The sequence below is a fragment of the Thalassophryne amazonica genome, chromosome 8 (genome assembly GCF_902500255.1).
Source record: "Thalassophryne amazonica chromosome 8, fThaAma1.1, whole genome shotgun sequence".
NCBI classification, from domain to species: domain Eukaryota; kingdom Metazoa; phylum Chordata; class Actinopteri; order Batrachoidiformes; family Batrachoididae; genus Thalassophryne; species Thalassophryne amazonica.
The window spans coordinates 103,294,915-103,311,085 of NC_047110.1; the positions used below are offsets into that span (position 1 = coordinate 103,294,915).

Consider the following 16,171-nt stretch of genomic DNA (forward strand, 5'->3'; position numbering starts at 1 on the left):
TGAGGTTTTATTTGTTTTTTAATCCTACTACACATAATCCAGACTGTGCAATGTGTTCTTTTCAAAAAGACAATATCTATGTATTATTTTAATTCTGAAATAATATCTAATAGCATATACATTTATTAGAATAATTCCTGTCAGCACCACATAAAACACACACATTGTTGTGATCAGCACCAGACAGCTCACTTTGTGATTGGTCGGCGAGACGCTGACGCCAGCCTCACTTTGATGGGGCACGAGCACTGATCTCCTTTTGGTCGTTTAGGAGTGGGGAATCTCACTCCAAAATGGAGGCCAGTTTCCGGCCCAATTCATAGCCGGGCCGGTTGTCTGGCTACACAGCCAACAGCACACATGGCACGAGCTCCTTCAGAAGTGTTACACATGATAAAAAACACAAAACATTTAAGATAATTGTAGAAATACTCATAAAACTCTCTTAGTTCTTGAGGTTGATTTTCATCGAGAACCCCAACCAAGGTTTGAAATGTTTAAGGTAGAAAGTGGCTCCAGTGAAAGCTGAAGGAAACACAGAATCATGTAGGAATGTACACAGATCAGCCATCACACTGTGACCACAGTCAATAATGGTGATTATCTCATTACAGTGGCAACTGCCAGTGGGTGGGATATATTAGGCAGCAAGTTAACATTTTGTCCTTGAAGTTGATGTGTTGGAAGCAGGAAAAGCGGGGATGCATAAACATCTGAGTGACAAGAGCCAAACTGTGATGGCTGGACGACTGGGTCAGAGCATCTCCAAAACTACGGCTCTTACAGGATGTTCCCAAGCTGTAGTATGTAGTACTGACAAAAACAAATTGGTCCAAGAAAGAAAAACTGGTGGACAATCCAAGCGAGCATCTATGAGATGTGCTGGACAAACAAGTCCGATCCATGGAGACCTAAACTCACAACGTACAGAACTGTCAGTTAACATCTTGGTGCCAGATACCACGGCACACCTACAGAGGCCCAGTGGAGATCAAACCTCAACGGGTCTGGGCTGTTTGGGAGGAAAAAGGGGGACCTACACAATATTAGGCACGTGGTCACAATGGTATGACTGATCAGTGTCTGTTGACTTCTTTAAAGGTGCGTTATGTTGTTTACAGTCAGACTGCACTTATTCAGTCAATGTCACTTATGAATAAGCATTCTGGTATCACTGAAACACAGATATGCAGAGGTACAAAAGACAACCATTGTGAATAAAGATGATCTCACTTTATACTGAAACTTTTTCAAACTATGGTATTAACTATCTCGTCAGTTTAGCTCAGTTAGCAATTGATTGGTGTCAACAGGCTCTACGACTTTCTCACCACGTGTAGGGCATTGGTTGGGTTGCAATCTGAAACCTCACCACAAGGTGTTGCTGTAAATGACATAAAGTCACTAACGTTCTCTTTTAAGCTAATAATGTGAAAATGCACAATCCAGAACAATGGAATGGTGTTGAAAACACCCAGTGAAGAACGGTTCCTTGACGGTAAGAGTCTTTACCTCCTCCGCCACAACTCATGTCGGTCTTCCCGTCGCTCTCCTCCTCAGCTGAAGAAGTCTTTCGAAATGGCTTCCACAAAGTTGGGGGCTGACATGAGGATGCCGATGGTGCACAGGATGGTGAAGAGTGAGAAAGCCACCAGGCACATCCGGTCGATTACCGCCGCAGCAAACTTCCACTCGCTGCAGACTGTCTCCTCCTCATCCTGTCCGCGGAAACGTCTGGCAATGTAGCGGACCTCTTCCAGGATCTGGTTCAGCTCTGTCTCCAGCGTGAAGCTCGCGGCTCGGCCCCTCCCTCCAACTCCAGCTGCTCCTTCTCTCAGCACCTCCTCCTCACTCACACTCCCTCTTACCAACTGCGAGCAGAGGCATTCCGGTTCAGCTGATGAGGCGTAGTGTAAGCCCTCAATGCCGCGGAAGCCTACATAGAGGAGGTTACCGTTGGTTACCTGTGGGTGATGCTGCAGCGTTGCCTGACTGACGCTAAGCTCGAGGCTGGACAGGCTGCCGTGCCGACGTCTGGTGGTGTTGTGGCACGCCACACGAACCTTTGTCGCACTGGGACGTCGCATCCGCAGGAAACAGGCGCACCAGTTCAACAAAATCACTCGAACCTGCATGAAAAGCAGAGAGCAAACAAAAATAACTTAAAGACTTCATTCGGAGTCAATTTAAACATTGAGTAAAGTGTCCATCTCCGACACTCAAGACCTGCCCAGGTTCTGAGGTCCACTGGGATCACAATCTGGACAAACCATTCAGACACAGGTCACTTCCCCACCCAAGACTGGCACCCATTTACAGCTGGGTGGACTGGGAAAGTGCAGATGAATTGTCAAGTCCAAGAACAACATGTTGGTATACCTGGGTTTCTATTCGCTGTGTTGCAGTTGTGAATCTCATGCTATCTCACGGTCTGTGACTTATGTGAGAGGTCGGTTTCAGCAGTGTTCCGGTTTAGGGCACATTGTAAAAACACTCACTCATCAAGTAAGGACAACAAGACAACATCGGAGCACAGCAGAAGTTCATCACAGGTGCTGCACCTCCTCTAGATAACCTTCTCAACTTGGGATGGCATATAATCATCCTAATCGCCCGTGAACTCACTACATTGACGCCATCCACATCCTCACTAGGCATTGTTTACATGGTTTTGAAATGCCAGAACTCTGCTGGTGCATTCTGGGAAGTGCAAAGGGCCACCAAGAGGATTATGGGAAATGTTAAAGCAGTGAATACCCGCCTACTCCATTAAAGAGTCACGGGGGGCTGCAGCCTATCCCAGAAGTCACAGGTCATAAGGTGGGGTACACCATGGACAAGACGCTACTCTGTCACAGGCACAATTATGATTATTATAGTTGTTAATCTTTAGTCAATTTGTTGTTGAACTGTTGAATTTTTTAATTTTTTTGTGGGATACTTACTCGGAAGGTTTCTTTCTGCCTGAAATTGTGCTTCACCCGATTCAGTTTACATATCGTTGTTTTCTTTTGGCCACGGTGCAGCCAATGGGCTGGACGTCACCATGTGGAGGGAGTCAGTCAGTCAGTCATGCAACATTTTATTTGTCAGCAGGATTATGCCACCAGAAGAAGCCTGTTGTCTTTGAGGTAGAAGTTTGTCAAAGACATCTGGAAAGAAAAGTGTCACTTGTCAGGTTTTCAGTGAGTCCGCAGTTTACATCCACCAAGATGAATACTTCTTTAAACAGAAAATTATAGAACGTAGTGACTTCTAAATACTTCTAAATTACTATTTGTATTGGGATTTGCTCCCCGTCTATACACCATTAAAGATTATGTTTTGTATGTGTTCGGTTGTTGTGGATTTGATGTATGGTGGTTTTTCTGTATAGGTTATTTGTTCATGATTGTTTCCTGTCAGTGGTCAGTGGTCACCATTATTTGTTCTCCATGTGCTCAGTGAGTATTAGATTTCTCCCACAAAACAATGACGGAGTCACCTGCTCCGTCATTGTTTTGTGTTTGCATGCTCAGCTGTTCTCCTGTTGTTGCCGCTGCCTTTTTGGATTAACTTTTGTCTTTTGTTTTTGCACTTCATGAATTGTTTGCTCTTGACTCTGCCTATAAATCACTCTGGGGTTTTGATCGCACACTTCTGATGGTTTCTGTCTACTACTCTGGGTTCATTATTAGAACAAAACCGTCACAGAAATGAACCTACCAACACATATGGACCCAGCAGACAGTTACCCCGACGTCGTGGCATTTAAAGCCTTCGGTGAACAGTTGTTATCGCTGTTGCTATCACGGAGGACTTTTTGGCTCAAACGTGGGATTTATTTGGACAGATATGCTTGGGCTTTTGATTTCTTCCCAGAATTATTTACTTTGGAGGGGCTTTTTGCCCAGGACAGACTCCCCGAATGGGCATGGGATCCTGAACAGTACTGTTGGTCCCACGAACTTTATCATTCTAAACCACACCTGACAGTTGGCTGTCGTCAGCCTTTCAGCCACGCCCCCCGGCACAGCCAGTGTGTTGCAGAGCAAAACGCGCCCACTAATTCAGACTGGAGAGCAATCCAATCCATTTTTTCACGGTTAATTCAGCTGTTCGACAGCTTTTCTCACAGTTACACACCGGGCTGGCGGTATGGGTTTTTGGTCTAGGTGTGGGATTTAGTGGAGGAAAATAACTGGATTTTTGATCAGTTTCCAGAATTCTATGAGTTGGATGATTTGTTTGAGGCAGATCAGCTTCCAGATTGGGTTTGGAACCCAGAATCCCACCAGCCAGTTGGAACTGTTCCTCCACAAATTGATCATGACTGCTCTGAATCAGAGGACGGGTTTCTTTCTGACCAGGAAGGGGACCATTTCCTGGAGGCTGAAGAGGACTCTGAAGTCCTGGACCTCCGTAACACAGCAGAGGTGTTTTTTCAGATTCAAGATCTTTATTGAGATTATGTAGACAGCACTGATCCGACTGAACAATATTCAGTCTTGGATTCAGTAGACAACCTCACGCACGCTGAACCTGGCCTTCTGACAGTTATCCAGACCTCCACCATATTAGATCTCTTTTCATACAAAGACCCCCATACACTGACAACCCCATGGATTTTTTGTATTCACCGGACCCACAGGATTCCACTGACCTTTGTGTTAAGACCTCCATAGTAGGGAGGTCCACGTCCTGTCTGACTTCCTCATTGGCCCAAAGTCCATCTTCCCTTGTTTTCCCTTCCTATTTAGTGTCCCCCTTACTGACAGACACCCAGACTGACAAACATATCACAATCAGTAAGCCCTCACTTTGAGATCTGTTGCCCCGCTCTCTTACAACAGACACAGACCCAATTAACTCACCTCCACAGCACCTTGACTCTGTTTTTTTGTCTACCACAACTGCCGCACCACATTCTCCCATCGCCGTCGGTAACCAGGCTGGCACCCCAGCCACCAGTTGCTCTGCTATTGCCGCCCGCACTCAAGGTCTCTTCCGGTTTGTGTAGCACTCCCAAACAAAGAAAGAAACGCCGGCCCAAATCCGGCAGGAAGGACCATCAGCCAACTTCTGACGGGGCTGCTGCTCTTGAGCCAAGACCGCCATCATGGTCTGACTTGGGAGCAGTCAGTGAGCTATCTGTTGCTTTTTGTTCCAGTTTGGGGGTAGTCGCAAGGTGATGCGCCTCCTCTGCTGTGTTTTGCAGGTCCGGGAACGAGTCTGGACTTTTACAGGTTGCATCGTTTCTGAAGGGCCAGCTTTCCCTCAGTCCTACCACCTTAGTGGTCCTGGGGAGTCAGCAGACATGGGATCACCAGATCCAGCACCCGAGAGGGTCAGGAGCACAGAGGAGCCAAGCAGCTTCATGCTCAGGGGTGTCTGTGCCCGGATGGAGCCGTCCGCCCCTGGTTCAGATGACATGGATGTCTCTGATGAGCCATTCTGTTCAATGCAGTTGGCTGTGGGCCTGGTGACCACTCTCCTGATGTTGTTGTGGGCCTCTGTTGTCCGGTTGGTCACACACCTGGGTCGACTTTGGCATCTCAGCATGTCATCCGGCAATCCGCCTGTAGCTGGGTGTTTCTCAGTGCACCGTCCGGCAATCCGCCCACTGCCGGAGCTGTTCTCTTTGCACCATCCGGCAATCCGCCCACGGCAGCAGTGGTTCACAGTGCGGTGTCTGGCAATCCGCCCGCTGTGGTTCTCAGTGAGCTGTCTGGCAATCTGCCCACAGCAGCAGCAGTTCTCATTGTGCCGTCTGGCAATCCGCCCGTGGTAGCAGCGGTTTTCAGTGCACTGTCCGGCAATCTGCCCGCGGCGGTTCTCAGTGCACCGTCCGGCAATCCGCCTATGGCCGCGGCGGCTCATCCAGCAATCTGCCTGCGGCTGAAGTGGTTCTCAGTGCGCCGTCAGACAATCCGCCCAGGGCAGCGGCAGTTCCCAGGGTACTGTCCAGTAAACCACCTGTGGCGGGGCAGAATTCTGTGGGCCTGCCTGTGACACCACTGCCATCACTGTGGACTTTTGCCGGCAGCCTGGTCACCCTCCTGATGCTGCAGTAGACTCCTGCCGACCATGTGGTCACCCGCCTGACCCTGCTTGGGACACTTGCCAGCCACATAGTTGCCTTCCTGATGCTGCTGTAGACTCCTACCAGCCATGCGGTCACCCATCGGCCTCTGCTGGCAGCCACATGGTCACCCTTCGACTGTTGCTTTGGATCTTGCCTGTCTGCACGGTCAGACCCCGCCTCCTGCCTTCGCCTGGTCAGGGAACATGGACTTAGGTTCCTGCAGACCCTTGGACTGTTTGTTTTAGTTCTGTATTATACTTTGCATGTCTTGTTGGTGTTCCGGGATTGTTTGGTGGTGGTCCCTGCCTCCTGGGTTTGTGTCGTTTTGGGGGTCTTGGGGTTTTTTCTGCTGTTTTGCTCTTGGTGTCTGTTTTTTGTTCCCCCTGTGTTTTTTGGTTCCGTTTTGTGTTGTGTGTGTGTGGGGGGGGGGGGGGGGGGGGTCTTTGTGGGCCATCGGGGCTGTCCCTTGGGGTGGGGGCACTGTTGGGATTTGCTCCCTGTCTATGCTCTATTAAAGATTATGTTTTATATGTGTTCGGTTTTTGTGGATTTGATGTATGGTGGTTTTTCTGTATAGGTTATTTATTCATGATTGTTTCCTGTCAGTGGTCTGGGCCCCCCTTGTCCCACCCCTTTATCCTCACCTGTTCAGTCTGGTTCCACAATGCTTTAATCCTAAGTATTGGTCATTATTAGTCCTTATAATCTTTGTTCTTTTTCACATCATTTATGTTAGTCCTCTACCCTTGCACTTTATTTGCTCCTGAGTTCTAGCTTGGTTTGTGAGTTTATGAGTTCACATCAGTTATGTCATTATGTTAGTTCCTCTACCCTTGCACTTTATTAACACCTGAGTTCTATGTTGTATTGTGGGTTTATGAGTTTTCCTTCTTTCATTGATGGTTGTTTATTTTATTTATATGGCCACTCATCCTTTGAAATCAGTTGTGCTGTTCTGCACCACCTAATATTCTGATTCATGTTCAGTCACCTGGTGTTTTGTTCATTTCCACGTGTATCTTCTGTTCATGCTGATTCCCCTCACCTGTAATCATTTAGGTCATCTGGTATTTAAGTTGTCACCTGTTAGTCTTTGGTTGTGGGTTCATTCACCATTATTTCTTCTCCATGTGCTCATTGAGTATTATGTTTCTCTCTGTGTTTTATCGGTAGTCACCTGCTCTGTCACTGTTTTGAGTTTGCATGCTCAGCTGTTCTCCTGTTGTTGCCGCTGCTTTTTTGGATTAACTTTTGTATTTTGTTTTTGCAATTCATGAATTGTTTGCGCTTGGCTTCACCAATAAATCACTCTGGGGTTTTGATTGCATACTTCTCGTGATTTCTGTCTACTACTCTGGGTTTGTTATTAGAACAAAACCGCAACAAACTGTCATAATTCCTGACATAACGGCAAACACAGATTGTAATCCCAAATTACTGTGCGCCCTGTACTGATCAGTTTGTGTGTGGTGTGTGTGTGTGGTGTGTGTGTTGTGTGTGTGTGTGTGTGGGTGTGTTGTGTGTGGTGTGTGTTGTGTGTGTGTGTGTGTGTGTGTGTGTGTGTGTGTGTGTCCTCACCATGATACTAACCAAGACCTTCAGGACTCAGTGGAGAATGATCACTACAGAGCACTTCTGGTTAATTCAGGTCACTTCATATTCCCTCAGATCAATTCAGATTACTTCAAATTAAATCAGATTACCTCAAAAGTATTCTGATTACTTCATTTTAACTCAGATTATATCAGATTCCTTGAGATTATTTCAGAACAATTCTAATTACTTCATATTATTTCAGTTTACTTCAGATCAATTCAGATTAATTCATATTATTTTGGGTTAAATCAGATTATTTCAGAAAAATTTAGATTACTTCAGATCAATTTATATTACTTCAGATCAATTCAGATTACTTCAAATCAAGTCATATTACTTCAAATCAATTCAGATTACCTCAGATCAAAACAGATAACTTCTAAATCTAAAATCTGATTTCTTCAGAACAATTTAGATTACATCTGGATTACATCTGTTTAAATCAAATTACTTCAGAATTCAATATATCCAGACTTGCTTCTGTGTCCGTAGATGCTGATACATTTAGAAATGTACAATTTATTTTACAGTTTAAAGGCTTAATTGAGTATTAAATGAATCAGCAGCTTATTTGATGATCTGAAAAAGCAATGCACAGATTTCAATTAAATTTGGTGAGCAGATAGATAATGTACCAGGTAATATATGATTTCATTTTGGAGGTGATCTGGAATATATTCTGGAAGTTAAATCCAGAAGAATATTTGGCACATAGTAACAGCAGAACATAACTCAGAAAGTTGTGAGAGGACTCGAGAGCCACTCGGGAGGAGCTCGGAGTCGAGCCGCTGCTCCTCCACGTCGAAAGGAGTCAGTTGAGGTGGCTCGGGCATCTTTTCCGGATGTTCCCTGGACGCCTCGCTGGGGAGGTGTTCCGGGCACGTCCCATTGGGAAGCCCCGGGGAAGACCCAGGACACGCTGGAGGGACTACATCTCTCGGCTGGCTTGGGAATGCCTTGGGGTTCCCCCAGAGGAGCTGGAGGAGGTGTGTGTGGATCGGGAGGTCTGGGTGGCTTTGCTTGAGCTGCTGCCCCCGCGACCCAACTCCGGATAAAGCGGAAGAAAATGGATGGATGGATAGATGAATGATGTCCTAGAAAATGAGGGATTTTATTTTGAATTTGTTATGGAACATATGCTGGATCCAGGATCCAGAAGATCTTTTTAAGCAATATGTGTCTTTGGTGGAGGGATGTGCTCTTTGAGTGTCTTCTAGTTTTCAATGTGTTTTCATAAAGAAGTGGGCTTGTCTCCATGGAACCCACTGAGTTACTGTAATTCCTGGTTTAAAATGAGGTATTAAACAATAAAGTGAGAACTGTGTGAGGATCAAAGCACCTTAATCAGTGAAACATTAAATAAATAAATAAATAAAAAGTAAGACATGGGAGTGAACCTTCTAACTGCCGGTGCTGGTTTGCAGCACACATCTTGAGACCTTCTGGCTCATTATATCCTGAAGCTGACTGCAGACGACATGGCAGCGGCTAGGGACAAAATAAGAGAAGAAGGTGGAGGAGAAAAAGTGGACAGACTGACCCACTGTGGCATGTGTCCGCCATCCGGATCGTGGTGATGATACTGCAGAACCAGAACCGTGGCGATGACAGACAGACCCACAATCACCATGGTAGTTGCAAAGTACTGGGCTGCAAAGCACAGATCAAAGGTCATCTTATATTCACACATGAATACAGAGGAGCATTCAGCAGCAATGCATTATGGTACAACAAAATATAACAGAAATACATGCACAGTGAACGTGAAGGGACATTTTGCTATGTTTAAATAATTAATGAGCTGTCTCTGAGAAAATCATGCGGAGGTGGCTGGATGGCCGACTCTGATTTTGATTCAATTTTCACTATATACCCTTCAAGTAGATTGATTAGGAATGGCAAAGTTATTTTTTCCATCAGGCAAAATTTTATTTGAGTTTGGTCAGTTCAAAATTTGATGTCAAAATGGCCTCAGATTGTGTTACATTAAAATAAAGTAAAAATGGCCAACTTTGACATATCAGTTCTCAATTCTTAACGGGTAAACAGAAAAGGTGAGTGTAATTCCTCATATGGGGTGTCAGTGACCTTCAAAAACCACTGTTTGTTCTGTGGCATATTTCCCTATATTTCTGTAATTGACACTTTTTGAATCCTATAGGTGAGCACTTTCAGGATCAAATCTGGGTGAGCGGGAAATTTGACATTTCTCATAAATCAGTCAATTTTCTCATTATTTCAGCACATAAGATGGCCTTTCCTATGTTTTCCAGTATGCAGAATCAATTTATAGGGTTATTTTGGTGATTAGAGGTCGAGGTCATTGATAAAGGTCAAGGTCATTCTCAAATTTTACAATTTTTCCACATATCTTTTGTGCTTAACAGGACATTTTAGCATCTGAGATGATAAAATGTAGTTTGTGACTATATCAATTGATAGAACATATTGTTAGCATAAAGTTAATTACTAACATGCACAGTTTTAAGTATCTTCACATTCTGTGAGGTTATCAAATCGATCATTGTAAATGCAAAAGTCAAAAACTTTTTTATACCAGTATACATTTATTACAAAGAGGTATTTTCTCTACTCATACCATGACATGTAAAGTTTACAAACTCAAAAATGTAAAAGTAGAAGTTTACATTCACAGTCTCCTATTATGTAACTAGTATTGTGCAAGGATCATTTTTCTCTTAAAATTGATAAAGCTAGTATACATTTTGTGTCAGCTTACCAGGTTAATGACATATATCTGATATGTCATTCAAAGCGCATATTAAACAAATATGTAGGACTGCTTTTTTGCATTTACACAATATCTCTAAAATTAGAAAGGTCTTGTCTCAGAGTGATGCTGAAAAACTAATTCATGCATTTATTTCCTCTAGGCTGGACTATTGTAATTCATTATCAGGTTGTCCTAAAAGTTCCCTGAAAAGCCTTCAGTTAATTCAAAATGCTGCAGCTAGAGTACTAACGAGGACTAGAAGGAGAGAGCATATCTCACCCATATTGGCCTCTCTTCATTGGCTTCCTGTTAATTCTAGAATAGAATTTAAAATTCTTCTTCTTACTTATAAGGTTTTGAATAATCAGGTCCCATCTTATCTTAGGGACCTCATTGTACCATATCACCCCAATAGAGTGCTTCGCTCCGACTGCAGGCTTACTTGTAGTTCCTAGGGTTTTTAAGAGTAGAATGGGAGGCAGAGCCTTCAGCTTTCAGGCTCCTCTCCTGTGGAACCAGCTCCCAATTCGGATCAGGGAGACAGACACCCTCTCTACTTTTAAGATTAGGCTTAAAACTTTCCTTTTTGCTAAAGCTTATAGTTAGGGCTGGATCAAGTGACCCTGAACCATCCCTTAGTTATGCTGCTATAGACCTAGACTGCTGGGGGGTTCCCATGATGCACTGAGTGTTTCTGTTGTATGGCTGGGGGGCCTGGCTGCCTTTTTGTTTCTGTCTTTTGTTTTTCCTTCCAGGTGGCTTGCATTTGGGACTGAGTGGCTGTGTTGCTGAGGTTATCAGGACCTCACCCTGATCACCTGCGGCTCGTCAGGACTCACAGCTGAGGTGCATCTATATGGATTGGAACATGGTGGCATTTAAGACTGGAGTATACAGTGTGTATTTGCCAGAGACTCGACCTTGTGACCAGACGGGTGAGATCGTCGTCTCGGGAGCCATCTCATCATCAGTGGATGCAGAGAACGTCCAGGTTTGATGCACGGTCTGTGAAAGAGGAGGGGGTGAGGTCTCACGCTCGTCAGCACACTTCCTGAGGTACGTTAGATTTTGTGACTAACATTTATACAGTCAGTAAATGTGGTGTCCCTCACACCTTTTATATTGAGCTGTACGTTAGTCATGTATCGGCTTCCACTGCAGTGGAGTTTTGTGAACTGGATGTTCCATGCCTGCAGGTTGGGAAGCTGATTAGTAATCAAGCCAGGAAGTGTTTGCTGTTTGTACACCTTTAAGGGTTCTCTCTGTGTGTAGAGTGTGGACTCACATAATGGTTTCTTCTTTCACAGACTCGGTTTGTTGCGGCCACCTGGGGGGTGTCGGCGGGGTCCCAGAGTCCAAACAGCTTCTGGCTCCGGACCGTTAGCGCTGCTGGGAGCGCACCACGCCAGACCGCACTTTCTGTTATTTTGTATCACTGTTATGTATTAAATTCAGTTAGCCTTTGTACCGTGCTCTGCTTATTTCATACTGGGTCCTTCAAACGCTGGTCGGTTCTCCGAGCTGCGTCCGACACATAACAGTTTCTTTCTCTTTTTGCTCTGTATGCACCACTCTGCATTTAATCATTAGTGATTGATCTCTGCTCCCCTCCACAGCATGTCTTTTTCCTGGTTCTCTCCCTCAGCCCCAACCAGTCCCAGCAGAAGACTGCCCCTCCCTGAGCCTGGTTCTGCTGGAGGTTTCTTCCTGTTAAAAAGGAGTTTTTCCTTCCCACTGTCGGCAAGTGCTTGCTCACAGGGGGTCGTTTTGACCGTTGTGGTTTTTACGTAATTATTGTATGGCCTTGCCTTACAATATAAAGCGCCTTGGGGCAGCTGTTTGTTGTGATTTGGCGCTATATAAATAAAATTGATTGATTGATTGATATATCTATGAAACCAAAGATTGCAAATTAATCAAAAATTGTATTTGTACTGATATATCTCCCTTTCTGTTTTTGATAGGTAGCTATTGGTGCTCTGTACAAAGAAATGGTGTCTAAGCCACACACAAATACGTATGGTCATATGAACAAGAAGCAACGTGACCTCTCAGTCCAAAACTGCAAAATTTGAGAATGGCCTTGGCCTTTATCAATGGCCTCTAATCACCAGCATAACCATATAAATCGACTCCGTGTACTGGAAAACATAGGAAAGCACATCTTATTTGCTGAAATAAGCAGAAAATTGACTGATTTATGACAAATTTCCCCGCTTACCCAGATTTGGCCCGGAAAGTGCTCACCTATTAGTGCAACAGATAACTGAAACAATCCTGCAAATGGTGATACAAGCATCAAATTCAGCACAAATACACCCTAGACATTACTCTTCTGAAATAACCGATTAGCCACCTGAATTTTCAAGTAGGGGTTAATTGAAGAATTACACAGGGGTCAAAATTAAAAGATGCTCTAATCATATTGAAAACTATATCACATTATTTGCTTGATAATAACGATTCTAAAGAGGTATAATTTGGACAATCTATGACTGAATGTTATGGAGTTATGGGGTAAAAACAGCAAGAATGGTGACAAAGGTCAATTTCAGTTTGTGAAGAGGTCAAAGTTAAAGTTGCTCAAATTTTGGTAAAAAGTGATGGAAATTATTGGTTGAGCTAATAGGGTGAATAAATGGAATAGTTTTGACAGTGCTGAATTCTTGGTCTCCAAATTAAAGGTCAAACAAGGTCGACGTCCATTGGATTCTATGACGTATGACATATGTTCCCCCATAACATGATAACTAAGCATGACAGATGGTGCAAACTATTCCTTTTTAAAATGCTATTAACTCAACCAATAATTTGAATCATTTTTTACCAAAATTGGAGCAACTTTAACTTTTGACCCCTGAACAAACTGACCTTTGTCATCATTTGTGCTGTTTTTACCCCATAACTCAATAGAATTCAGTCATAGATAGTCCAAACTATACCTTTTTGGAATCATTATGATCAGACAAATAATGTGGTATCGTTTTCAACATGAAAAAAGCATTTTAAAAGTTTCACCCTTGTGTAATTCTTCAATTGACCCCTACCTGGCTGCCGATTGAAAATTCAGGTGGCTAATTGGTTATTTCAAAAGAGTAATGTCTAAGGAGTATTTGTGCCAAATTTGATGCTTGTATCACCATTTGTAGGATTCTGCTATAAATATTCTCTTATCTGCTGCACTAAATAGGATCCAAATGTGTCAATTACAGAAATATAAGAAAATATGCCACAGAACAAACAATGTTTTTGAAGGTCACTGGCACCCCGTTTGAGGGATTACACTTACTTTTTATATCAATCCGTTGACAACTGAGAACCGATATGTGAAAGTTGGCCATTTTTACTATATTTTAATGTACCAACACAATCTGAGGCCATTTTGAGATCAAATTTTGAACTAACCAAAATTCAAGTAAAATTTTGCCTGATGGTAAAACTAACTTTGCCATTCCTAATCAATCTACTTGAAGGGTATATGGTGAAAATGTAATCAAAATCGGAGTCGGTCATCCAGCCTCCCCCCAATGATTTAAAGACAGTAACTTAGTGCAGCAGATAACAGAATATTTGCAGAGGAATCCTTCAAATCTGGTTACAAGCACCAATGTTTGACTGTGTATACCTTTTGGTACATATTTTAGAAAAATAACGTTAGCCATTTGAATTTTCAATAGGGGGCTGAGTAGGGGTCAATTGAAGAACTGCATGGGGTAAAAAAAGTTCCAATCATATTGAAAGCTATACCCCATTATGTGTCTGATCACAAAGATTCCAAAAAGGTATCGTTTGGACTATCTGTGACTGAATGTTCTGGAGTTATGGGGTTAAAAACAGCAAGCATGGCAACAAAGGTCACTTTCAGTTTGTACAGGGGTCAAAAGTTAAAGTTGTTTCAATTATGGTAAAACATGATGCAAATTATTGATTAAGTTAGTAGGATTTTAAAAAGGAATAGTTTGCACCATGTGTCATGCTTAGTTATCATGTAGGGTAACATATGTCACATCATAGAATCCAATGGACGTCGACATTGTTTGACCTTTACTTTGGAGACCAAATATTCAACACAGTCAGAACTATTCCATTTGTTAATCCTATTAGTTCAACCAATAATTTGCACCATGTTTTAACAAAAATGGAGCAACTTAACTTTGACCCCTGTACAAACTGAAACTGACCTTTGTCACCATCCTTGCTGTTTTTACCCCATAACTCCAGAACATTCAGTTATAGATAGTCCAAACTATACCTTTTTGGAATCATTGTCATCAGATACATAATGTGGTATCACTGTCAATATGATTGGAACATTTTTTAATTTTGAGCCTGTGCAATTCTTCAATTGACCCCTACATGGCCCCCTATTGAAAATTCAAATGGCTAAAGTTTTTTCTAATATGTGCCAAAAGATATACACAGCCAAATTTTGGTGCTTGTAACTGGATTTGAATGATTCTTACAGTTATCTGCTGTACTAACTAGAGAATTTGACATTCCCTCAGAAAAGGCCACTTTGCTCATTTACACTGCAATATGCCATGCTACAGACACAATAAAACATTTAGAAAAAATATTTCCTGAATTCTGGTACAGAGGGAATAGCAATACAGGTGTAGAGAAGTGAGAAAATCGGCCAAGTTCTCTAATGCTTGATTCCGAGGTATTTCCAAGCCAAATGGGAAATATAATCTTCCCTGGGGTCTCTTCCCAGTTGGACATGCCTAAAAGACATGACCAGGGAGCATCCTCAGCAGATACCTTAACCACCTCAGCTTTGATACAAAGAAGCAACGGCTCTACTCTGAGTCCTTCCCGGATATTTGAGCTTCGCACCCTGTCCCGGAATGTAAGCCCTAACCCTAACCCGACGGAGGAATCCCATTTCTGCTACCTGTATGTGACCTTGTTCTTTTGGTCATTACCCAAAGTTCATAACCACAGGTGAAGACAGGAGCATAAATCAACCGGTAAATTGAGACGGGTCAGAAATATCTGACACAGCCCCAGTCAGTCTACTGATCTTACAACAAGACAAATGTGTTCATTAGCAGATTAGTTGTTGTAAGACAGAGGACATGGTATTGGGTTGTATAGGTATCGGCATATACTGAAGATTCAAGTATCAGTATGGTATCGAGTATGAAAAGTGGTATCATGCCATCTCTGTTATGGGTTCACAACAGATATCACTGTTATAATGGTGATGTATGATCACCCAAGTGTACTGCGGTACAGAACATAATGACAGTATGAAAGTTGCCCATGGGGGGGGGGGGGGGGGGGGGGGGAGTGCACACTGGGCAGTATGACTGCCCATATTGTTTTTCCCCCCTTTTCTAGACTAGTCACAGTATTTCTTAGTTTTGCTCACATTAATTATTTGTTTGTTTTGACCACTTCACATTTTTCACAGTTAGTTTTTCTGTCACTTACTTCTCTTGCTTTGCACCACTTGTTTTGCCCTCTCACTCTCTTGCCTTCTTCCCTCTTCTTTGATTCACAAAACCATGCACCTGCTTCACATCACCATGATTAGTCTCCTCCCTATTAATACCTCACAGTCTCACTACTCACTGCCAGACTGTTGATTTTGTATCACTTTCCAGCCTCCATCCTGTACTTAGTTTTGTCCTGCTTTTTTTGCCCAGTGTGAACATAAAGTTTTAAGGATGAAAAAGTTCATTGAACTTTTGTGTGCCTACATAAACAGAACCAGTGTTGGCAGAAATGAATGGAGAGAACGACAACTGCAGAGGATGAAGGGAGAGGATGAG

General features: G+C 43.2%; 1 protein-coding gene across 1 annotated transcript in view; it reads right to left on the minus strand.

Moving 5' to 3' along the window:
• Positions 1-1,319: 1,319 nt before the first annotated feature.
• Positions 1,320-16,171, minus strand: part of LOC117515160 (neuronal acetylcholine receptor subunit alpha-7-like) — a 47,311-nt gene continuing 32,459 nt past the window's right edge. The window contains exons 9-10 of the mRNA XM_034175639.1: positions 9,201-9,310; positions 1,320-2,129 (exon numbers count right to left, since the gene is read on the minus strand). Coding sequence (XP_034031530.1) covers positions 1,557-2,129; positions 9,201-9,310 — 683 coding nt within the window. The 3' untranslated portion in view covers positions 1,320-1,556. The remainder of the gene's footprint in view (positions 2,130-9,200; positions 9,311-16,171) is intronic.